Source organism: Sciurus carolinensis, chromosome 10, assembly GCF_902686445.1.
Source record: "Sciurus carolinensis chromosome 10, mSciCar1.2, whole genome shotgun sequence".
NCBI lineage: Eukaryota > Metazoa > Chordata > Mammalia > Rodentia > Sciuridae > Sciurus > Sciurus carolinensis.
In genome coordinates, this window is record NC_062222.1 from 71,460,714 (window position 1) to 71,485,855 (window position 25,142).

General features: G+C 34.5%; 1 protein-coding gene across 1 annotated transcript in view; it reads left to right on the top strand.

Annotated features, from left to right (window-relative positions):
• Positions 1-25,142, top strand: part of Wdfy3 (WD repeat and FYVE domain containing 3) — a 240,559-nt gene that overhangs the window by 185,745 nt on the left and 29,672 nt on the right. Inside the window, exons 33-44 of the mRNA XM_047566015.1 lie at positions 1,706-1,941; positions 3,191-3,325; positions 4,645-4,824; positions 6,123-6,356; positions 12,520-12,619; positions 14,109-14,269; positions 15,254-15,483; positions 16,579-16,688; positions 18,144-18,326; positions 19,493-19,650; positions 20,672-20,749; positions 22,150-22,377. Of these exons, the coding sequence (XP_047421971.1) occupies positions 1,706-1,941; positions 3,191-3,325; positions 4,645-4,824; positions 6,123-6,356; positions 12,520-12,619; positions 14,109-14,269; positions 15,254-15,483; positions 16,579-16,688; positions 18,144-18,326; positions 19,493-19,650; positions 20,672-20,749; positions 22,150-22,377 (2,033 nt within the window). The remainder of the gene's footprint in view (positions 1-1,705; positions 1,942-3,190; positions 3,326-4,644; positions 4,825-6,122; positions 6,357-12,519; positions 12,620-14,108; positions 14,270-15,253; positions 15,484-16,578; positions 16,689-18,143; positions 18,327-19,492; positions 19,651-20,671; positions 20,750-22,149; positions 22,378-25,142) is intronic.

The following is a 25,142-nucleotide window of genomic DNA, read 5'->3' on the forward strand; positions in this document are numbered from 1 at the left end:
CCACAGGACCACACACATGCTCAAAAATACTTTATATGCAGTTTTAACTTAAATCTTAGAATTAATGCCTAATCATATTATATTAAATAGTCCTTAAGATTAATTTTAGGGAGAAAATATATAAAACTTTAGAAAGGAAAAGTGAGAATACTAGTATTGCTTTTTGTTTTGTTTTATAGTGCTAGGGCCTCTGGCATGCTAAGCCCCATACTATTGGTTTTCTTTTAGGACTTATGGTTTTATAAAAAACTGGTTTCCTACTTAATGTATAAAAATACCAGTTAAAGTTATTGTCATTTAAAATTTATTATAAACAAAAACCAGCCTATTATCCTAAATTAGCCAGGCTTCAAAAGTGCAGCAATACCATTGACAGGGACAAGGGAGACAGAAAACACTTGGCAGGCTCTGGAATAGAGAGGCATTGGATTCCAAATCCTAGTGTCACCACTCATTAACTTTGTGACTTTGAACAACTTGGAACATTTTGTTATAAAAATGATAATAGCAATTTCTAAGTCTTATGTTCATTGTGATTCAAAAATAAGATGATGTATGAAAGTGTTTGATAAATTGCTGTATATTTTTTTGTTAATTAGTAAACTATACTTTAGAAAATTAATTCATATCATGCCAAGCAGTTAGTTAGGAGAAAATACCTAAAAAGCAACCTAGACATAAGGTGTAGTTTTATTATGTTAAATAGTAGTAGCAAATATGTGCCTGCTTCATCCTTAAAAAAAGAAAGAAATTAAAAATTGTGAATCTCCTTTTGAAAAATAAATTGCTTCAGAGTGAAAAATCAATTTTTCATCTATTGATTGCTATTCATGAAAGATTTCTATTGAAAATTTGGCCAGTATCCTCTCTGTGCTGAGCACTATGCTAGATTTGGTGTAACAGAAGAACCATGTTTGGATTGTACCCTGAAATTTGTTGTAAAACAGGAAACAGGTTTGATAGAAGCATGGATGCTATAAGCCATATAATAATAAGGGACCATCTCCTGAAAAAACTGGTTTTCTACAGAAGTCTATGGGTGGTCAACTCAGCCCCAGTGAGAGCCACAGCCACAGTAGTAGGCTTGTACTTGCTGCCCCATTGTCTGGCAGCCTTCCAACAGTACAGATTATGTGGTGAAGAAGGTCATTTGTTTATTCTTTTAGATATGTCTCTAAATCTGTAGATAAGGTTAACTGGTTTATCATGATTTTCAGGATAAATGAAATATATTAATTCTATTGTACCAAGTATGTTTTTAAATTACATTTTTGTAGCATCCTCAATTTCAGCAATATTTATAATTTCACTCTCTCTTTAGGGAAATATAAGCAGAAATCTTAGAGCTCTTCAGAAGTTTTTATTTGGGGCAGGACCGTCAGGGGATTTCTGGGGATCAGTCCTAAGGCTTTTATTCATGTGTTACACAAGCCTATCACCACTGAGCTACATCCCCAGCCCAAAAGTTATTCTCTCCAGGATCTTTTGCATGCTAGCCAAGTGCTCTACCATTGAACCATGAGCCCAGTCCAACTGGTCAAGTGAAACTGACTGAAAGATTTATTCAGCAATTGAATAGCAAATCACCTGTATTTATATGAATATTCAGGATAGACATGTTACACATACTGAATTACTCCCTTCTTTGTCAGTGCAGCCTGGTTATTGGTTGTTAATTTTCTTATTGTATTTCTTCTTCTCCTAGGATTCAATGTGGGCAGGAGTGCCGGTGGGAGATCAACAGTCAGGGAGATTAACCGGGATGCTTGTCATTTTCCTGGTTTTCCAGTTCTTCAGTCCTTCCTTCCTAAACATACTAATGTCCCTGCCCTCTATTTTCTCCTCATGGCATTGTTTCTGCAGCAGCCAGTTAGTGAGCTGCCTGAGAACCTGCAGGTCAGTGTGCCTGTCATCAGCGGCCGATATAAGCAGGGTGGCCAGGTAGGAATTATCTAGTAAGGTGTAAATGTAACTATTTATTAAAAAAAAAAAAAATGACCAAAGGGTAATGGGTTAATAATAGTAAAACTAATTATCAATTCCACCAAACTTCTGTAGATAATTTTTCCAAAAAGAAGTCCTTTGTCACTACCTTTTTTTCCTTTATGATTTTTTTTCCTTTATGATTTCCTCTGTGATTATGTATGCATAAGAACTTTGTATATTAATGGTGATGTACATAATTCTTTGGAGTTATATAATTTTATGTAAAAATATGATTTCATTTCCAAAGAATAAAAAATAAAACAAATAGATACAGATTCTGATTAGAAAATTCTTAATGGTAGATAAATATCCATGGTAGGAAATAGTAAAGCTTTATTTGACTTCTGCTTGAAGACTATTATGAATGTGTATCTGTGGCTTATGTTTGTGACCCTACAAAGACTTAGGAATTTAACTTTTAAACTCAACTTTGACAAATAATATTCAGATCAATTCTAGTAGATGACAAAACTTTTTAAGTGAAATCATACAGGCTATACCCTTACATTAAATAAAATATGGATTTGTAACTCGCAATTTGGTTACTTATGCAGTTTTTTAAACACACACCGCAATACTTCATAAAGTATTATATGAAGCTGCTTTGGATAAATGTCCTCAAATTGATTTTTATTTTGTCAAACCTTATCCATAAGTAATCTAAATTCAAATTTGAACATTGCTGACAGTGGTGGGGGAAAGTGAGTTTATCATGCTTTCATTAAAGATCCTGCTTAAAATCATCATTTCTGTAATTTCATCTCTAGGCTAATTAGCATATATTTTATTTTGGCTTGCTTTCTTTAGAAATAAGGTAGAAATCTGTGTTTAAAACATAGGTATCTAAGGTAAAATTCAGGATGATACATAATATAACTATAAAAATGGATTTGAAGTACTGGGGTCATAGCTCAGTGGTAGAGCAAGCACTTGCCTAGCATGTGTGAGGCACTGGGTTTGATTCTCAGCACCACATATAAATAAATAAAATAAATGTTCATTGACAACTAAAATATATATTTTTTTTTAATTTAAAAATGAGCTTGAAATGAACAATGGAAGGATACTAGGTCTCTATCTTTTTCTAATTGCTCACTTTTTAAAAAATTAAGTTCAGAAAAATTTTAGAATGTTATAAATTATACAGGTTGTTCCTGAAAAAAAATATTAATAGTGACTACTTTAATCACTTTGACCTCTGCAGTTTGATTTGGATTCTATCTGGACGTTTATTTTTGGAGTTCCTGCCTCCAGTGGAACTGTGGTTTCTTCTATCCACAATGTATGTACAGAAGCTGCTTTTTTATTGTTGGGAATGCTCCGCAGCATGCTGAATTCAGTAAGTTACCAAGATACTAGGCAACCTGCTTGTAATGTGTGTGTGTGTGTGTGTGTGTGTGTGTGTGTGTGTGTTTTAAAGTAGAATTCCTTTATTATTTACTATAGCTACTTATTTACTATGTGGTCTCTAGAACCTCATTGTTTTGTTATCTCTATGAATAGTCTGTGTAGTTATTAAGATCATGGACTCTGGAAACCAGGGTCCTAACACTAGTACTTTAAATATGCTGACTTCTATATGCATCACTTTCCTCAGCTTAAACAGTTGATAATAACAGAATTATGGGTTGTCCTAAGGATTTAATGAGGTATACACAAAGTACTTAAAATAGTGTCTGACATGTGGTAAGTGCTTTATAAGTATTAAGTTATATTATTAGGATAATAAAACATAATACAGAGTGTCCATGTGTACAGTGGATATACATCTTGGTATAAGTTCTAACAATAATACATTGTTTGAACGTTTAAAATCACTGTCCTTTAGAGGTTAAAAATGTTAACAGTGCAAGTTTATTTTTTCTTTTGCTATTCTGATTATTTCTAACATAGTTATGAAACATTAAGAGTAAATGACCAAATATATTGTTCCTATATTACATAAATACTTCCATGACTTAATTTGTTTACCCAATTTAGGATTGTGTTTTAAGAGAAAGTATTAACTTGAATTCTTTGAATAATACTTGACAAATCTAATTTTAGTCAGACTATTGTTATGCCATCTAAGAATAAAAATTACCATTAGACATATTAATTTAGAATATAAGCATTCTTTTTTTGGTACCTATTCATAAATAAATACAAAATTATAAGGTATCAGAAAATATGCATATATATTGGTTATTCTTTATCATCATGTTTATTGTTACATTATATAATGCTTATGTATTTTTTCTACTTTTGTATTCATGATAATGTGATACTCAGAAGATGAAGTGATATCTGCATTGTTTATCTTACTCCTAACTCTCTGGCATGATGCACAGTGGAACAATAATAATGGTAATATAGCCACTGTTGGTACCAGCAGTACTTATGTTGATAATTATAAATAATCAAAACCACAGTTGAGCTGAGAACTCCAGGGAATAGAAAAACATCCTGCCTGTTTCTGGGGCTATTGTTTTTATTCTCAATAACTTCTAAATTTATTTGCATGTGTGTGCACAGAAGTTTTTGCTCATATGTGTGGTTTATAGCATTCTGGACCATCAGTGTATCCATTTTTAGAAGACTAGTGATTAATGGATTTTTGAAGTAATTTTTATTGGTGTTGACTTCTCTGACATACTTCTTCCCTTGTCCCTGTGACAGCCTTGGCAATCAGAAGAAGAGGGGTCCTGGCTCCGGGAATATCCAGTGACCCTGATGCAGTTCTTTAGATATTTATATCACAACGTTCCAGACCTTGCCTCCATGTGGATGAGCCCCGATTTCCTGTGTGCCTTAGCAGCAACTGTCTTCCCCTTCAATATTCGCCCTTACTCAGAGATGGTAGGAAAGGGGGAGGAAAATGTCAAAACTGGAATTAGTCTATTTCAATGGTTAGCAGATTTTTTTTTTTTTTTGCCAATCTTTTAAGCTTCTGACCAAATTACAGTTTCATGACTTTATATACCACCTTTTACATCATTGTCCGTGTGTCTAGCTCCCCACACTTTCCCTCTGCTTTTCCCTAAAACAGCAGTGAACTTTACTTCTTATTGTCATTGACCATATTCTTGTAAGTCCTTTGTTAGTAATTTCTCTCTCCTAGAGGTTGTTGATTCATTTTTTATTTTACATTATGATAACTGTGTAGTTATAAAACGCTCTTTTCAGGTAACAACTCTAGTCAGACTAAATTTATTTCTTATTTCATAAAGTAGGCATTTGCTGGATAGTGAATTGTAGAGTTAATTGTCTTTCTGGAAAGTAAAATACATGTTGGTTCTTCTCACAATGTTTCTTATTTTGCTCAACCTTTTTCTTCTACTAATTTAATAGAAAATTATTAAATCCTACATGATATTGATACTTCTTTGTCCTTCAAAACAAACCCAACAGATAGCTATCCCCTCATTATACCTCATAATTTCATGATATTTTCTCTCATTTCTATCCTGTACTAGAATAAACTACCTTGCTCATACTCATTTTTCTCCATGTGTAAATGTAAAATACTAAAATTCTAAAATTGTGGAAATTTTTAAGAGAAAGACAAATATAATACATGACTTTAACACTCTGACTTCTTTATAATTTTAGAATCCTCATTTCTGATAAAACTGTAAGCCTTCATGATATTTAAATATCATTTTCTTGTTAGCATCATGTTATCTTTCTCTCTCACTTGGATCAAAATTGGCAGTCATTTTATTATTTATTTGGATTTATTTCATCTATGAAAAATGGAGTAGCCCTTAGGTACTATTATGCTATATTTTTATCTGAAACTTTGAGACATTTCACTTCTCAATAGGTAGACTTCAAATACACAGATATAGTCATTCTCATGTTACTATTTCATTTATTTTCAGGGCAGTTATACACAATAGATAATGTGATTTTACATAAAACAGTTAAATTTTTAGTGGTCAGTCAGAAAGACCATATGTTGAATAACTGTGACATATGGTGCCAGATTACTACCTTGGAAGCAAGGGTCAAGTAAGACAGAGTGAAATAATGTGCTGAGTAGCTTAATAGATAAATGTTGAAGGAAAATACTGCTGTTACTGTAATTTTATTTTTAGGGAATATACAGGTAAATGTGTCACATAAAACCTAATTCTTCCGCTGGATTTCACTAGGTGACGGATCTTGATGATGAAGTTGGATCTCCAGCTGAAGAATTTAAAGCCTTTGCTGCAGACACAGGGATGAACAGGAGCCAATCAGAATACTGCAATGTGGGCACCAAGACATATCTGACCAATCACCCAGCTAAAAAGTTTGTTTTTGACTTCATGCGGGTCTTAATAATAGACAACCTCTGCCTTACCCCTGCCAGCAAGCAGACTCCACTAATTGATCTTTTGTTGGAGGTAATGGCAAAGAAGTGCATTTACATCTCATTGACATTGCTTTGGTAATTAGAACTTTAATAACTAGGCTAGTTCTGTATTAAATGTCTTAAGATTTCTAATTCTTCTAAGTTAAACATGGGCAGAACATGGACTATGGAACAATTTTAATCCCTCAACATGCTTTAGATTCTATCAATTTACTCCTCTTTTTTCCAGTCCCTCAGCCATAACCACAGTTCATTTTTTTATCACCTCTTCTCTAACAGTTGGCAAACTTTTTCTGTAAGGGCTAAATAGTAACTACCTTAGGTTGCTTGGGTCACATAGTCTGTTTTCACCATTTGACTCTGCCATTGTAGTGTGAAAGACACAGATGACCCAGAAAGGAATGGGCATGACTTTGTTCCCATAAAACTTAATCTGCAAAAACAGGCACAGACTGATTTGGCCCACAGGCCTTAGCATACCAACTTCTTCCCTAGATGTTGATAATACCTAGCGGCACTTTCTCCTCACCTTCTCTCTGCCAGTTATTATTGCTGTTGCTATCTAGTGCAGCTTAAAACATTGTGTATTATGCTTAGTAAATAGTTGCTCATTATTCTCTTGTTGAATTTTCCCTGAGGCAGAAATTTCTAGGTTGCTTGCCATTTCTCCTGGTAAGTGGTAATAGTCAGCAACACATCAAAAAATGAGAGTGACTCTAAACCTTAAATGGCTTCACTGCTGGCCCTAGAAATTAGCTATCTTTGAAAACCATTAAAAACTGTTCACTTAAGCCAGTCCCAAAAAAACCAAAGGCCAAATGTTTTCTCTGATAAGTGGATGCTGATCCATAATGTGGGGAGAGGGTCACAGGAAGAATGGAGGAATTTGGGATAGGGCAAAAGGGAGGGATTATGGGGGTAGAAAGATGGTGGAATGAGACGGACATTATTACCCTATGTACTTGTATGATTGCACAAATGGTGTGACTGCATCGTGTACAACCAGAGAAATGAAAAGTTGTGCTCCATTTGTGTACAATGAGTCGAAATGCATTCTGTTACATGTATAACTAATTAGAACAAATAAAAATAAAAGAAATATGATATACTAAACAAAAAAACAAAAAACTTTTCACTTAGAAAAATCCCAGAGAAAATAAAAGATCACAGAGAGGGAATCTAATAAAGAATACATTTCCTATAAATTCATGTTCTTCTGGCCAGTTAGTATAGATAGGATCTAATAGTCTATGGAGGGAAGTGTGAAGGGAAGTGAAAGATTGAATCCTAGTGCTCTATCTGGGTTTTGACAACAGAACCAGAGCTTCCTCTGCTCCCTCTAGTGGCCAATACAGTTAACCACAGAAGGTGTTTTATTCATGTGAAAACATCTCAATTTGATCAGTTAAAGAAGTCACCAATGTGATTTAGGAACTAGTCATGCTAAGCTTTTTAACCAGGACCACAGTGATTTATATTGGCAGGAAACTAATTGGTTTCATCATTAATCTGCGTGGTAGAATTAAAAAGCATGTCTGATAGAGTTATCCCCTTTGAAAACTTTAAAAAGCTCGAGGAAAAGATATGGTCAGTATCTTATAGTGTATAAGGTAAAACTTTGAATGTTCCATGAAAAATGACGTGCTTATCAGAAAATAGCAGGATAAAGTTCAGAAGAGATGTTGGTAAGATAGCATAATTGAGCACAAAAATAAAGTACATATTTATGAAAGGTATGAGGTAAGGGGCTATATTCAGTGATAGCATTTTCAAGTTTATAGGAACCCTAATAGCCCATTAATTAATCCCAGATGAATTACATAGTTAACTTTCTTTTCTTCATATTTTTAATAGAAAGAGTTTGATATACATGTTTGAACCTCAAGGTAAGGTGCTCATTTTTGTGGGCACGTCTTTGTCACAGGGGACTTGTTCCCAGTTGTACTGGGAAGCTGGGAGCACTGGGATTATAGTTCTGGAAGAAACAGGTAGTTTCAGGGTTAAAGCTCCCAGAAAAGAGGAAAAAACAAAGCTCCTAGAAAGATGACAAACTCCTACAAATTAAGAAATCAACTTTCATGTGTTCTTTCACCTCTCACAACAGTTAGCCCAGTGCCTTGGTATAGTCTATAGGTATTTTGAAATCATTTAAGTATTAATTACATCCCTGGCACTCCCAAACAGGATGTTAGGATGCCACCTAATAAGAAGGATAGAAATTTATATTTAAAACTTAGCATACTATTTTAAATCTAATATGCCCAGAGAATGAATAAATATATATATATATAAATATATTTGTTTATCAAAAACTTTTAATTCCATTTCCTCCTATAACATTAAAAAAAAAGTACACCTGAGTACAATGGTACATACATGGAATCCTAGCTACTGAGAGGGCTGAAGCAGGAGGATCACAAGTTCAAGGTCACCCTGGGCAACTTAGCAAAACTCTGTCTCAAAATAAAAAAGGGCTAGAGATGTAGCTCAATGGTAGATTGACCCTGAGTTCAATCCCCAGTACTGGAAAAAAAATTAGAAATATATGATTTTTAGTATTATTATGAGATCTTTATCCCTGAAGAAATTTAGGAAGAGAATTATATTAACATTTTTTACCTACATGATAAAAGGAACCTGAATTTTAGTCTAATAAGGTCTTATGAGTGTTAGAATTTCATCATAGAAGCATCTACTGCCAGGCTTGGTGACACAGTGTGTGATCCCAACACTTGAAAGGCAGAGGCAGGAGGATTCCTTGATACCAGGAGTTCAAGACCAGCCTGGACAACACAGATCCTCCCCAAAAAGAGGATCTGCTTACTTAGGTATATCTACAAAAGAGGTGAAATTATCTATTTTAGCAATCTCTAGAAATAAAAGAATCTCATTTGTACAGACTGGTGTGAGGCTCAATACAAGGGATACAGTGTGATACAAAAGAAAGATTATGACAGTTAGAGTAAGAAATATTGGGTTGTTTATCATACAGCATTTTCATCTGCTTAAATTTAACTATGAAGAATGATATTATTTACTATATCTCTGCAGACATGTTGTAAGAGTCAAATACACATACATCATTCAGCAAAAAGTATTTTGAAGAATAATTGTGTGCTGGTTATAGCTGTGTGACCTTGGCCAGGTTCAGTTCCCACATCGGTACAGTTTACCCATGTGGAAAAGGATGTAGTGAAAGGAACTTCTCTCAGTATTATTCTGAGAATTAAATCGAATAATGCATGCAATATTCATAACACTGGCTGGTGCTTAAGATATGTTAAATATTGATTAAGTGGCCTTTTTTAAGGGAAGGACAAATGGATTTGCAGCTAGTGAATACTACTATGGCAGTGGAAGGAAAGTGCATGAGAACACACCACAGAGTATGTGCACAGAGGAGGAAAAGGTACTAAAACTTGAGTGCCAAGTGGAAATGTGTGTTTCTCTGATAGCACACGCAATGTTCTGTGGTCTGAGGCACTCACTGTGCCACTCAACCATTGTCTACATGACCTCCTCCCCATTGTCACACATATCAGTGACAGAAGTGGGCCTGAGGGGTCAGCCAAGGGGAATACTGCACAAGAACCAAAAGCTGAAAATTCTCTTCTATAAAGACCCATTATAGAAACAGGACAAAATACCAGGCCTTCCTGAGCATAGGCCTCTCTCTCCCTGGGCAGCATGTGCCCACAGGCTGTCTGGCCTATGGGCAGCATAGGAAGATTCTGCCTGATGTTCCTGAGGCCTCAGAAAGTTGACAGTGATCTTTTGCTGGCTGGTTTTGCTATTTTCACCAAGAAGACAGATCTGTTGTGCAGAGGCCAGAGCAGGCCACAGTGCTGACCTGTCTTCATTCTGGTTGTCTGGTGGGCCAGCCAGTTTTACCTAAAAGGATAATGAGACTGTCGCCTGCATTCTGCAGCATTGCTCTAGTGCACTTGTTTTCTTCATTATGGAGATTTTAGTAGAGTGGGTAGAATATGATGTAGATTTGGCCTCTGGAAGTGAGATTTGAAACCTACTTGTGACCAAGTGACTTATACTTCCTAATCCTCAGTTTCCTTATCCTCTAAAATGGGATGTTGGTATTTACTTCAAGGGGTATTATGCTGATTAGGTGAGATAATGTATATAACTTAGCACTGTTTCTGGTACATAACAGTAGTGTAATGAATTATTTAGAAGAGACATTGCATTCATAAAATCTTCAGTCCTTTAAAAGGCTGCCCTAAGGGTCAGTAAGAACATTTTGAACTAGGCAGCTTCTGTGAGAAAAATTGGGGGATTTGATGCCTGTTGGTCATCCTTAAATCCTTTTGGAATAAGAAACAATATTTTTTTCATAAAAATAAGTAATGTTGACTGATCAAGCATTTCTGTTTTAGAGTCCCTCTGTTTTGCAGACTCCAACACTTTGAGTAAGATTTGATAAACCCTATTTATTATTACTTATCCCAAACCACCTGAAGTTAATTGTGATCCTGAGAGAGTATAGTTGTCTTCAAAATGCTCATATCCTCCTGAGAATGAAGAATCTTTACTCCTTAGTAAATTCCTATCACTAAAGCTGTTGGATAGAGTAGTTTCTGATCTAATTCCAAGGAAATTCTCGTGAATCTCTCAGTTTATCACTGCTTATCACTAAAAAGTTCTTACTTTCTCTTCATTTGACAGGAGTAGGACTCTCAGTATTAATGCCGTGAGGTAGGCCTTGGTCACAGGTCTCCTGCCGAACATTATATTAATCTGTCAGCTATGCAGGGGAATTTATTAAGATTAAAAACAGGAGAAGGCCTTTACTTTTTTCATATTAGTCTAATGACAACCCAAATTCACCACTAGTATTCTTTTAACTGTCACTAGACATATATTTTAGCAATTTAAACAAGAAACATCAGGGGTGGAGGTGTCACACAGCTGTAATCACAGCTACTTGGGAGGTTGTATGGGAGGATCACAAGTTCAAGGTCAACCTGGATAACATACTGAGTGAGACCTTGTCAAAAAAAAAAATCATGAAAATGGGAGAGAGAGAGGAACTGCTCATGAAAACTTTGGTGTAGCCATTAGTTTCTTAATCCTTAGGTTAATAATTTTAATCTGAGTTTAGAGCTCAGATTTTAACTGTTCTTTTAAAACCTTTGAAAGGACCATCTTGAAATCAGATTTGAAAGAATAACAAAATAGTATTCTAAAGCTTACATGTACAACATGATTGTAAATATAGTCCTTAAGTTTTCTGTGCAAGTGGCTTCTTTCATTTCACTTACAAAGCCATCAGCGTTATTTGTGAATCTAAACACACAGATCTCCAAGAAGGGACATGTGACTGGTTAAGTGGTTTGATGTCCGTCTTCTGTCAAAAGCATTGCTAGGACTACTGGCACTTGAGGGATGAGGGAAGGATCTTCACCTTTCTTTTTTGTCCTTACCAGGTTAGATGCTTGAAATTTAGGCACCCAGATTGTCATTCATAATAACCAGTGGAAATGCTGTCTGAGGACATGGTTTAACCTTGTACCCTAAGCTTTTACTCAAGATAATTTTAAACCATCATCTTGTAGTTGGTAAAACCATTATTAAAGATATCACCTATAGAGCTGTTCACTATCCTTATAAAACCCACAGAGAACAATCTGCTCAGACAATTGTAGGAAAACATATATCCTTGCTGTCAATCTACTGTGCTTTCCTTTAGAAATAATAAAAAGCTTTGTAAGCTATATTTTTTTCTCCTTCTTGATACTTGGGAAGCTCAGAGCTAAATTGTGGACTTAGTTTTTTTTTCTTTTTTTTGTTATAAATACTTCCTCATTGATGTTTCCTCTTGGTAACTAGATTCGGGCTTTTTTATTTGTTTTAATGGCTTTATGATTTATCTTTATTTCATTATATACTGCCATATCTCTTTTGGAAGTGAGGTATAATAGTTTATCAAATATTTATTAAATACTTATAATATTTAGAATACTGTTTTTCAAAGAATGGATTCCAAGAAGATGATGTTTCACCTTTGCTTTAATTTTTTTTAATTCTATGGCAAGAAAAATTACCTCCATATATATTTGTCATGTTTTTAAATTTACCAGTAGTTTTTTTCACCTTTTATTACATTTCATAACATATGTAACAACTGAACCCCATCTTTGTGTAGTTAGTTCTAACTCTAATAATTTTTATCAATTTAGGCTTCCCCTGAAAGATCTACAAGAACTCAGCAAAAAGAATTTCAGACTTACATTTTGGATAGTGTAATGGATCATTTGCTTGCAGCTGATGTGTTATTGGGTAATTTTGTATTTTATTTTTGTTTTATAAAAGTGCCTATAGTCTTTCTCCTTTGTTATATAAGCCCCAAGTCTGTCTTTTTTTAAATTTAACTCTTTTCTCCTTCCTTTTTATTCTAGCTTTCTTACATTCAACATTATATTTGTAAGAGTTATCCATGTTGTTGCATGTAGCAAGAGTCTATATTCATTACTATTATAATATTCTATCATATGAACATATAAATTTATAATCTGTTGATAGACATGTAGAAGTATAATGATAGACAATTTTAAATAAAGTGCTATAAATATGCTTGTTCATATAGATACATGTACAATTTTTTTACATATCTGTTTCATAAAATATGTACTTAATGAGTGAGTTGTTGGTATGTACGTTATTCCTTAGGATGTGTTCTAGGACATAAAGTCAAAACACACTGGAGTATGATTTTTCAATATGTCTGTATTTATTTACAATAAAGTTATAAAACAATATATCTACAATGGACTCACCATTTATAGATAAAAAAGAATTCATAGGAGCATGAAAGGTAATGATTTAGTTTACGTGCTCCTTTGAGTTGCTGGTGATAATATAAATCTTAGAATCTCTGTGCTATTAACATTTTTTCCAGAGCATTTACAAGGAAATCTTTGGTAGTATCTTGACATGTAGCTATGCATTCAAAGTTAAGTGTCAAGCCTTACTTTGTAACTGTTACCATCAGTTGAGATCAGTCATACCACATGAAGACATAAAAGAAGAGTTCTGCTTAGTGGGGCAATTTAGAATGAGGTGGGAATAATAATCACATTCAGTTGGAACCTCCAAAATTTCTACAGAGGTGCTTGGAGAGAGTGTTCTGGTTAGGAGGGACTAGGAGGATTATCATCTCAAAGCAGTAAGTGTATTGCAACCTTGGGATAACCTTAAAAAGAGGCAGAGCTAATAGCAATGGGGGGGGGGTGCTACAGGCCCCACCACCACTGGAGATATTTGATTTTCATAATTTTTCTGAAGCTAATCTCTCTTCTCTTCTGCCTGTATTAATTCATAGCTATTAAAAGTATATCCCCAAATGGAAAGTTTTCTTTAATATTGAGGGTTTTTTCTTTGTTTGTTTTACCCTTTATTACTTAACACAGAATCCGTTTGTAGCTAGTAAACTGACTTGATTTTTCTCTTAAATGAAGATGCTCTGTCACTGACAACCTCAGTTGAAGAGCTATTTGCTTATCACATACTGTCTTTACTGTAAGGGACTTCACAGGGAATCTCAAATTTATAGCCCTTTTATCCTGCTGAAACTGTTTCTTCCAGTATTTACTCTGATTTATGACTGTGAACATCATTTTCTTGAAATAGTACATAAGATCTTGCTGTGGTCATATTTCTTAAGTTTCATAGATATATTCATTTTCCTTATCATGTTTTCTTTGAGGATCTGGTCTTGTGCTGGTAGATATCAATTTTCTTAGACTTTTTATTTCCTACTGAAATTTAGGGGAAGATGCATCTCTGCCTATTACCAGTGGAGGAAGCTACCAGGTATTGGTGAACAATGTGTTTTATTTCACACAACGTGTGGTGGACAAGCTTTGGCAAGGCATGTTCAACAAAGAATCTAAACTTCTTATAGATTTTATAATTCAACTAATTGCACAGGTAATCAACTGTCACTATTAGTTGTAGAGTATATTTTCCTTTTGAAAAACTTTGCCTACAGTGTCAAAATTGTTGGAAATAAGTGTAACTAATAAGGTAATGAATGTTAACCTTTAATATAAAGCTAAGCTTATTAAAAGTAAATATAAAATATACTTTTAACCCCTTCCCCCCTTACCAACAGCCTGGTGCCAATGTGTCCCTTGTAAAATTGCCTGGTTCTCTCAAGCTGTGGTCAGTCTCTTGCTGACCTCCCCACTGGTATCTGTCTTTGCTACCCAGATGCATTTAAAAACCTTAAGTTAATACAATGTGGTAGGTTTTTTCAGTATAATACATCAGTGTGCAAAGGCCTACAGAGCATGAAGAGCTGATGTTAAAGAAACATTCTCTTGTCAATTGAATCTTTACAAATTCCATTGTAGTCCTTGTTCTTTTGACGACATTGTTTTTTGGTATTTGGGGGTTTTTTTTGCCTTGTGCATGCTGACTAAGGAATATTTGTCTGGTTTGGCACAAGTAATTAATCTTATTCACAATATAACACGAAATCACACTAGAATTATACTACTGTTGCCATATTGTGTTAACATGTACAGATGCTCACCTGTCACTTAAGAATCTTTTAAGAGATATATTTACAGTTAAGCCAAAAAAGTAAGCCTCAGTCTCAAGTTAGGGATGAAACCAAGATAAAATTTTAGGTAATTTTTTCAAGTGATTTTGAGTAGAGATCATTCTTCCTATGTTTGTGGCTCTCCTCAATGGAAGCTCTCTTTTTATGTAATACTTATTTAATTCATTAACTTGTATTTATGTGCTCATGGGTTCTGAACTCCATAGCAGCAAGAAGTTTTAACTTGGCACTCCTAGTACTTGGCATGGCATCTGGTACATAATAGATAACCAAACTTTATGTCTGAATGATAACCAGCTTTTTCACTTTTGTTCATTTTACTAAAAACGTATTTTTTGTGTCTTTAGTCAAAGAGAAGATCACAGGGATTGTCATTGGATGCAGTTTATCACTGCCTCAATAGAACCATCTTATACCAATTCTCACGGGCACACAAAACTGTTCCTCAGCAAGTCGCTCTCCTTGATTCGCTCAGGGTCCTTACAGTGAACAGGAACTTGATCCTGGGACCTGGAAACCATGACCAAGAATTCATTAGCTGTCTGGCTCACTGCTTGATTAATCTACATGCTGGAAGGTAACTCTTTTAGGTTTAATTTGCCATCTTGAATTTGTCTTCAGTGTTATTCTACTAGAATTCTTTGTTTTACTTTTTTGATAATAAAGTTTCTCTTTCTCTTTAATCTATTTTAGTAACTTTTTGAAAAAGATAATAAAGGGCAAGTGTTGTGCTTTTGTAATGAAATAATGAGTATTTTTTCCTTTAATATACTTTCCTGTATCTTCAAATTTTTTCATAATTACCATGGGACACATAATTTTAAAAATAAAGTATACTTTTAAAATAAATAAAATACACACTTTTGGAAGCTAACAAAAGTAAAAAAAAGAAAAAAAAAGAGTTTGATGCAATGTTATATGTTAAATGAATAATATTAGTGTTTTTCTATTGCTTACTTTGACAGATATTTCTGTAATATCTGTTAGAGGCCAGTCATTGAATCAGGGACTGGGATAAAGTATAAGACAGACTCTGTGACAGCCTTTTTAAAGGGAAAACATAATTAAGCAAAACCTAGTCATCTGTACTGAGTGTTCTGGTAGAAATAGCACACTGCCTTAGGAGCACATAATAGGCACCACTAAGCTGGAAGATACACCTGCTGAGTTGCAACTTAGACCAGGTTGGGAAGGACAAGAGCATAGGGATAAGTGCTGCAGAGAAACAGTGGCTGCCTTTGTGATTGCCCAGAGGAAAGAAAGAGTGTGGCACATTTGGGAAACTGCTAATATTTCACTACTACTAGAGCTAAGAAGGGTGATGTGATACCAGAGACAACAGAAGCATATTAGGAGATTATTCTTAGCTAATTGAACTTTTTGTAATTTTTAGATAAAGATGTTAATAGTAACCAAAAACATCTCATTGACATAAGTGTGAAGCTATAGATTAATTACATTTAGTCAAGTGGATTTGTAAGATCATCCCTTAGAAAATGGTCTTTGTGGCAAACTAGAAGTTCTGTTTTGTACATCTGCTAAATGTCTGCCAACAACAGAACTTTGTGAGGACACTAGCATTTACTTGTGTCTACAGAATAACTCTTAGTCATTAAATTTTTTAAGCTATAATTATTGTCTTCAGATGTTTAAATTGACTCAAATTTTTCAGCAATGTGGATGGATTTGGACTGGAAGCAGAAGCCCGCATGACTACATGGCACATTATGATCCCCTCTGACATTGAACCAGATGGTGGATACAGCCAAGATATTAGTGAAGGTAAAATAACCTCATTCATTTTGAATGTGCTGTCATTATTTCTTTTCCAGTTTTTTAAAATAAAACAAAAAAATTGACTTCAGAAAATGCTAACACGAACTATTACTCTTCCACTAGCACAAACTGTACATAAACCACCATGCCATAAAGTGTCTGCTTACACCAATATTAGTATAGCACTAATCCCTGACACTGCTAACCCTCAACATTTCCTAGTAACACTGGAAGACTAGATAGTACTTACACTTGCACAAATAAAAATGCAAACACAGACTTGGTGTTTACTTAAAAAGAACTATGTAATGGTAAGCCTGATACCATATCCACACTAGAGGCGATCATCACTTGACAGGTTGTCTACAGTACCATTTTTATTTTCTTTTTAATATCTAGTTCCCCACTGATCTCATGAGTATTGCACATTGAAATATTCATGTAGATCGATCCCTTATTTCCACACACTTGTCTTCCAGCAATACTGTGTAGTAGTTTTGCATATGGTTTCATCTCTGCCAGGTTCAGCGCTCATTGTTGTTTTCATTCATTTCTTTTAAGTATTAATTTATTATCTGTCTTCTACCCATATTTCTTGAACCCCATATTTCTTGAAATCTGCCTGAGAACAGAATTTTCATCCCTGCAAGAAACAGGCAGTCTAGAATACTGGTTTCCAAAGTGATGTTCTCAGACAAGCACTATTAACATTATTTGGGAACTTGGTAGAAACACAGATTCTCTGACCCTGCTCAGATCCACTAAATCAGAAACTGGGGGTTGGCAGGCAGCAGTGTGTTGTAACAACCTGCCTCCCTTCTTCCCCCAAGTGATTCTATGCTTGCTGAAGATTTGACTGGTCTAGAGAAGTCAGACTAATTACCAAGTAATACAAAAGAAGTCTGAATTTAAGAGTAAAAAATCTTTTTAAAAATATTTCTTATAACTTCCCTTTTGAAACATATTCAGTAACAAATAACTTAGTTTTGAACTCACCTTAAGTATTCAGATCTGTAAATTACTCTTAAAGGACCAGACACTATAACTTTGTGGTAGAGTGTTTGCCTAGTATAGGATAGGCCTTGAATTCAATCCCTAGTACCACCTACAAAAAGAAAAGAAAGCAAAAGGAAAAGGGGGATAAATTATTATCTAGAAAATGCTAGATTATTAAATATGTATATAATTTCCAATTTTATAAATAAAAATATAGACTTTTCCCATGAATGTGAACATTTTTTTTAATGTTTTCCAAGTGGCATACCACTTGGAAACTTACTTTTGTTATGTGAATAACCCTTTTCACCGAGCTAGGTATAATATGAGCATTTTTTTTAAAAAGTACTGTATGTGTGTTGTTGAAATTCCTACATAGAAAACATGAAGAAAAATAAGAACTAATTTTATTTAATGTTTCCATCATTCTTTTTTGATTGATTCGTTTATTTTTAAATTTTCCAGGGCGTCAGCTTCTCATAAAAGCTGTTAATAGAGTGTGGACTGAGTTGATACATAGTAAGAAACAAGTCTTGGAGGAGCTTTTCAAAGTAACTCTGCCTGTGAATGAAAGGGGTCATGTGGACATCGCAATAGCAAGACCACTCATAGAAGAAGCTGGTTTGAAATGCTGGCAGAATCATTTGGGTAAGAAGACCTGCTGAGACCTTGAGGCTATTGAATATAAGTAAACAAATATGTAATTAAAACATTCCTAAAAGAATATTATGATGGCAGTAGAAATGAAAATTTATACCACATAACCATTCTAGAATGACTATACTGATTGTTGATTTTTTTTTTTTTTGGCCTTTTTTTTTTCCCCTTCATCTAAGGTGTATTATATATCAGACATTATGAGTTTAGGAAAAAGTACATTCCTCACAGCTTTAGTATAGCTGCTGTCATAGTCATGGGTCCACAATCTTTTATCTATAATTTTGAAGTTATTAAAACCTCAAACACCCAGGGTTTTCACATTATCATGGTGCTAAAACTCAGTTGGTACCAAAACCTCACTTACTTTTTTTTATAGTGCTTGGTACAATATTCATGTTTTGCTGTGGTACATTAATGTATTAAATTATGCTTTACTACACTAGACCCTCTGGTGATATTATATGTATACAGTGTATGTACTATATAGCCTTTTTAAAATCCAAAACATTCTAAGTTCCAGAATATACCCAGCAACAAAGGTTTTAGGTAAAGATTATGGATTATTGTTAATTATTGCAAATCTATGATATTTCAACCAAATGTAAGTTCAGCTAGTATAGTAATTCTCAAGCAGCCATCCTTCAGCAAGATCACCAGGAAATAAGTTTATGATGTCTTAAAGAAATAGCTGAATCTGTAATATATGCTGCTTTTGATACCTATTGCAGTACCCCTTATCTACTGGGATGTGTTCCAAGACCCCCAGCGGATGCTTCAAGCAGCAGATAATCCCAGACTTTATGTATGCTATGTTTTTTCCTATATATGCATACCTATGACAAAGTTTAATTTGCATATTAGGCAGAGTAAGATATTAATAATAGCTAATAAGAAAATAGAATGATTTTAACAATGTACTTTGGAATAAAAATTATATGAATGTGGTTTCTCAAAATAACTTGATTCCTCATCATATTACAAATATTTTCAGACTGCAGTTGCCTGCAGGTAACTCAGACTACAGAAAGCAAAACCAAGTATAATGAAGGGGCTACTGTACAGGGTTATGGTTCATAACTGTAATACAAAAATACTAAAAATAAGACTGATTATTACTTGGAGAAATTGTAAAATAATTCATTTTAATTTCATAGCCCATGAGAAGAAATGTATAAGTCGAGGAGAAGCGTTAGTGCCTACCACACAGTCCAAATTGTCCCGTGTCAGCAGTGGCTTTGGTCTTTCCAAGTTAACAGGATCAAGAAGGAATCGAAAGGAAAGTGGTCTTAATAAACACAGTCTTTCCACCCAGGTACTTTGTTTAGTTTCATTGATGATATATTCAAAATTTGAATTTCAATGTAGTATCTTACTAATAGCATATACTGTTCACAGTTGATTTGAAATGGAACTTTTCTGTTTTGCTCTAGAAGAGATTTGGAGTAAGCTAGGTTATAGGAACTTCTCCCATTTTATTGTGATAAAGTTATATTGTAAGTACTGTGTATTTATATCCATTTCATAACTGGACCTAAATATGAGATTCAGATGCTGATAAACAGACTATACATATTTTCCTAATTTTTCCAACATTCAATAATATTGTTATTGATAGTTATATAAATTTTAAGGTAGTAACAGACATAAGGCCTTTTATTTTTTATAATCTTGTTATAAATACTTGCAACTGATTAAAAAAAAAAACTCATCTACCTCCACTATTAACTTCTTCTATACCATACTCCCTCACTATGCCAGAATCTCAGTGGCAGCTTTGGAAAGGATCTGGGAGAAATGGTGTATCAGCCATCTCCTGCGTCAGGATGGGTTTTCCAAGAAGCAAACTGAGATGAAGCTCAGTATGCAGGATGTTCACTTTGGGATGCCCTTGGGGATGATGCCTATGGAAGGGAGGAGAATAGAGCAAAATTGAACAGAGGAAAATGCTGGGCTGACTTAAGTGGAGCTTCAGAGCCAAAATGGCCTGTCAGAGTTGACCTGCATTGAGCTGGAATGGCAGTTTTCTCACACAACTGAGCCAGGCTTTGGCTGTGGGGTTACTGGTAGCTCTCTGCATCTGAGACCATCCCTAAAGGTGCTGACAGTGCTCTAGAAGCTGGGCGGCAAGCCCAGAGTAGGGGACTGCAGGTCTGCGTCCATCACACAAGCCTCTACCAGATTCATAATTCATCTTTCAGCATTTGCTTTTATCTTCTGTAAAGGCAATTTGACAGCATTTTAACTGATTGTTTAGCATTAATTTCAATGCTAGTTAAATTGTTTTTTCCAGGAATTCTGTGAAATATTAAGACTCTTTTTCCATCCATTGTTAGGAGATTTCTCAGTGGATGTTTACACACATCGCTGTTGTTCGTGACTTAGTAGACACACAATATAAGGAATATCAAGAGGTAAGAATTCATAATCAAAACTTGTGTATGAAAGGATGCTATTTCTCCTGATATTTGCCTACCTGTTTTATGGGTATCTTGCTGATGATGAATTTAATTATTCTGGCTATCAGCTGCTTTGCCCTTGATTATAAGATAGAAAAATTTGAATTTCCTATAAGCAAACTGCATTGAACAAAGCAACAAAAAACTAAATCCTATTAACATTCAGTACTGACACAGTAAACACCTTTGTTCCCAGTAAAACTGTAAGAATCATCCTTCTCCTTCAGACTTTTAACAAAAAGTCTCTGAAATGTTTCTTAAAATTGTAAAAAATAAAGAGCAAAATAAAGTGTTTTTTTTTTTTTTTTTTTTTTTTTTTTTACTGCAAGTGCTTGGTGATTATGTCAATAAAAAATAAATTCAGCAAAATCCTCTTGGTATATTCGTAATTACTCAACAGCTTATCCTAAATATTCTGTTTCCAAAGCATCTATTCTAAATCAATCAAAAATTATAAATGATTAACTGCTAATGTTTTATGGACATGACACTGGGTTCTTAGTTGTTACGGGGTAGTCCTCCCTCATCCCCCCAAGGAACATGTAAGTACTATGTTATGTAATTTCATGATTGTTTACTCAATAAGTTTTACTATTTTTGTATAAAAACATCTTTAAGTTTAAAGTGTATACTTACATGAATCATTAAATAAGTTTATTATAATCACCTAATATTAAAACATTAAATAAAATGTTAAAACATTTTGTTGTTTGGCAGATAGCAAGAAGTTAGACCAAGTCATAATTTTTAAGAAAAATAGTGTGTCTATCTTGGTGACTAAGAGAAAATAAATTCTCTTTTATTTTTATATGAAAGTCAAACTTCCTCTCATGAATGTTTATATTTTTTATCTAAAAATCTTTGAAAATGTTTACCAAGTTTCTGTTGGTACTATTTCTTGATCTAGTTTTCGTAGATTTCCCTCATACATGTTGGAGGGGCTGTTTTATATTTTTTAGACTACAGGGTTCATCCTTATCATACCATATTTATACTCATAGGACTATTTCAGTGTGTTTCATAAGTAATATTTCATAAGTAATATTACCATCTTTCCTGTACCAGAGAAATAAGTTCCTTCCACTCTCTGTTCCAGTAATATTGCATATACTAACCTGTACATGTCCGTGATTTACTTCATGTTAAAATAATCACCTTCTTGGATCACCACAATAAACCCCACATTCTCAGAAAATCTTCAGTTTTCTTTAACCATAAATAAATGTACTTTTATGATATTGATTGAGATGTCATGAATTCCATTTGTTTCCAAATAATTGATTTTGTTGCCTGTAGGCTTTCCATTGTTAGTTCCGCTTTTACTTGGAAACCAACCTGAATTCTTTCCCCCACAGCGTCAGCAGAATGCCCTGAAGTACGTGACTGAGGAGTGGTGCCAGATTGAGTGTGAGCTGTTGCGGGAGCGAGGGTTATGGGGTCCCCCCATTGGTTCCCATCTAGACAAATGGATGTTGGAGATGACAGAAGGACCCTGCAGAATGAGGAAAAAAATGGTGCGAAATGACATGTTTTATAACCATTACCCCTATGTGCCAGAAACAGAGCAAGAGACAAATGTGGCGGTGAGTATACAGAATTCAAGTTTGTAATATCTCTTGAGTCTTTCTCTTTTTTTGTGAGCATTTTTCCTTATTAGGTTCATTACCTGCAATTGCTAATTTAGAAAATTGAATAGGTTATATTAAATTGATAAGAGGGGGTGAAAGATACTTCAGTGTAGTAAACAAGGAAACCTTGTAGTACAGATCACCGACTCCAAAGCCAGACTGCCTGGATATAAACCCTGGCACTGTTACCTTACCATCTGGGGCTGGGGCATGAAATCTCTATAGATTTCTGTTTCCTTATGTCCCTGAAATGGAAAAAATAATAGTTCTACCTCCTAGGGCTATTAGGAGGATTAAGTTAGTTAACATTACCAAAGTGCGTAGAATAATATCAGGCACAGAATACATCCCCATCACCTCTTGTTCCCCCATGCCAAACCCCTAGCTTCATTTATCTCTTACTTATTAGTTCAGTCTGTCTTGATGCTACTTAGAATGTGGGTCTTAGAATCAACATGTCTATCAGTGACAAATGGATAAAGAAAAGTGGTACATGGTGGAATACTATTCAGCCTTTTAAAAGAGGGACATCCTACCATTGTCACAAACTTGATGAACCTGAAAGACATGCTAAATGAAATATGCCAGGCACAGAAGGACAAACTCCGTATGATCTCATTTAATGTGGAATCTAAAATAACTAAACTCAAGCCAGGAATAGAATAATGGTCACTAGAGGCTAGGGAGTTGGGAGGTGAGGAAATGTTGGTCAGACAGGACAGAGTTTCAATTAGACAAGAGGAATAACTTTTTTGAGCATGGTTACTACAGTTAATAGTTATTTTTTCAATAACCTTAATATTTTTGCCTTATCTGTGTTTTTCCTTCTTTGTTTATAAAAATATAAACTTCTGTGTCAGATTAAAACAAAGTAACTTATTCAGGATTTGTGGATCACTTAATTATCATCAGTATTTTACCTAAGCCAAGGAATTCCCAGCCTGTGAAATCAGAACAAGTATGCACCATGTGGAACTTGTTTTTTGGCAGATGGATTACATATTGGACATGTAGCAGCAGTTAAGAAGTGTTGGAGATATATTTATTTACATTAGGAGTGCGAATGGAAAGGGGACACAGTTCCAAGATTGTGGAATTCATGCAACATATATAGCTCACATACAAGGCAAAGTTAACCTGTGGGAATGAATTTTCTAAATGAATAATTTTGATTTTGGTTTTGGTAGTTCAAAGTCTTATAAATTTGAAAGGCCATTAAAACACCACATTTATCCTATGGAATATGCAATCCAGCAATGTTAAAAACAGAAAATTTCAAAAAGTGGAAGCATCTGTTAACCCACTGACTTCCAGCATAGAATCAAATAAAAGGAGCTAATTGGTCTTCTGCTGCATAACAATGTTTCAGTCAACAATGGACCAAAATATAGGACAGTGGTCTCATAGAGTATATGGCCTGGTGACATTGCAGCCATCCCAGCGTACGTAAGCTCACTCTGTGATGCTCTCACAATGATGAAATTGCCTAGTGACACTTTTCTCAGACGACATTCCTGTTATTAAGTAATATGTGACCGTGTTCACAGAGCACAATGAACTAGATGCTCTGCAGAGCAGTGCATATGCAATTTCATTTAAATCTCATACAGGCCCTCTGAAATTCAGTTCATATTACTCCAACTTTACAGAGAAGTAACTGACCTAGAAAAGTTAAGAAACCCCTTCTAGATTCCTACTGGGGCCATACAGCAGAAAATGATTAAATCCCAAAGCTGGATTTGAGAATCATAACTGGTCCATTTTGTTCTATTGGTTTATCATATACCGATTCAGCAGTTTATCCTATTTTTATGAATTTCAGAGTGAGTTCAATGTCAAAACATTTCTCTGTGCACATCATTAGAGTTCAATATTTGTTTATAATTCTTTTTTGAGGTAAATTTTATATAAAATGAAATACACAAATCTTAAATATACCATTCAGTGATTTTCTTTCTTTGTTTTTTAATGTTGTAGTTTCTGATCTGTTTTTGCCTTTAAAATACCTTTATTGTATTGTGGTTCATTCAGTAAGTTTAGCAAATATGTGTACTACGTTTATGTCACCAAAGCCCTTCCCAAAATAAAGAACACTGATAATATATTTTAAAGATTCTTCTTCAATATAGGTATAGTTGTTTGCTTTCAAAGAAATTCTTAAAACCATGTGAAGTTTTTAAAAATATGCCAGTGGTATGGTGCTTGTTTTGTCTAAGAAAGCAAGCATCTGTGAAAACATTTGCTTCTCATGTCTACTGAACAAAATGGTACCAGCAGTCATCTCCAGATTTACACCATGAAAGGAAGAAAACTTGAAGTTGTTCTTGACTCTCTGTTGTCTCTCTGTAGCTACCTGTGGTGTTTATGTGCATTAGCCAACATCACTACAGAAGTTGCCTTCCTGATAATCAAGTGACTACCTAGTTCTTTAAAAAGTACTCTTTAGGAAAACTTTTGGTTTGGGGACTGATGATTCTGTCCACCTTCTGCTTTCAGCCTTCCCTGGGTAGTATCTGTAGAGGTAGCCAAGGTATTATAGGTTCTTGGGCTTCAGGGGAGGGTGTATTTTCACTAATAAGCATTTAGTGCATTTTGTATCAGGACGTTTTATAGATGGTAGTTTAAGCCACATAGTTGCTTGGTTACATCACAGACCTGGAGATGTTTATAGAGAAAAGAAGATGGAAGATCCTAGCTCCTAGGAGGATAAATTAGTCAGA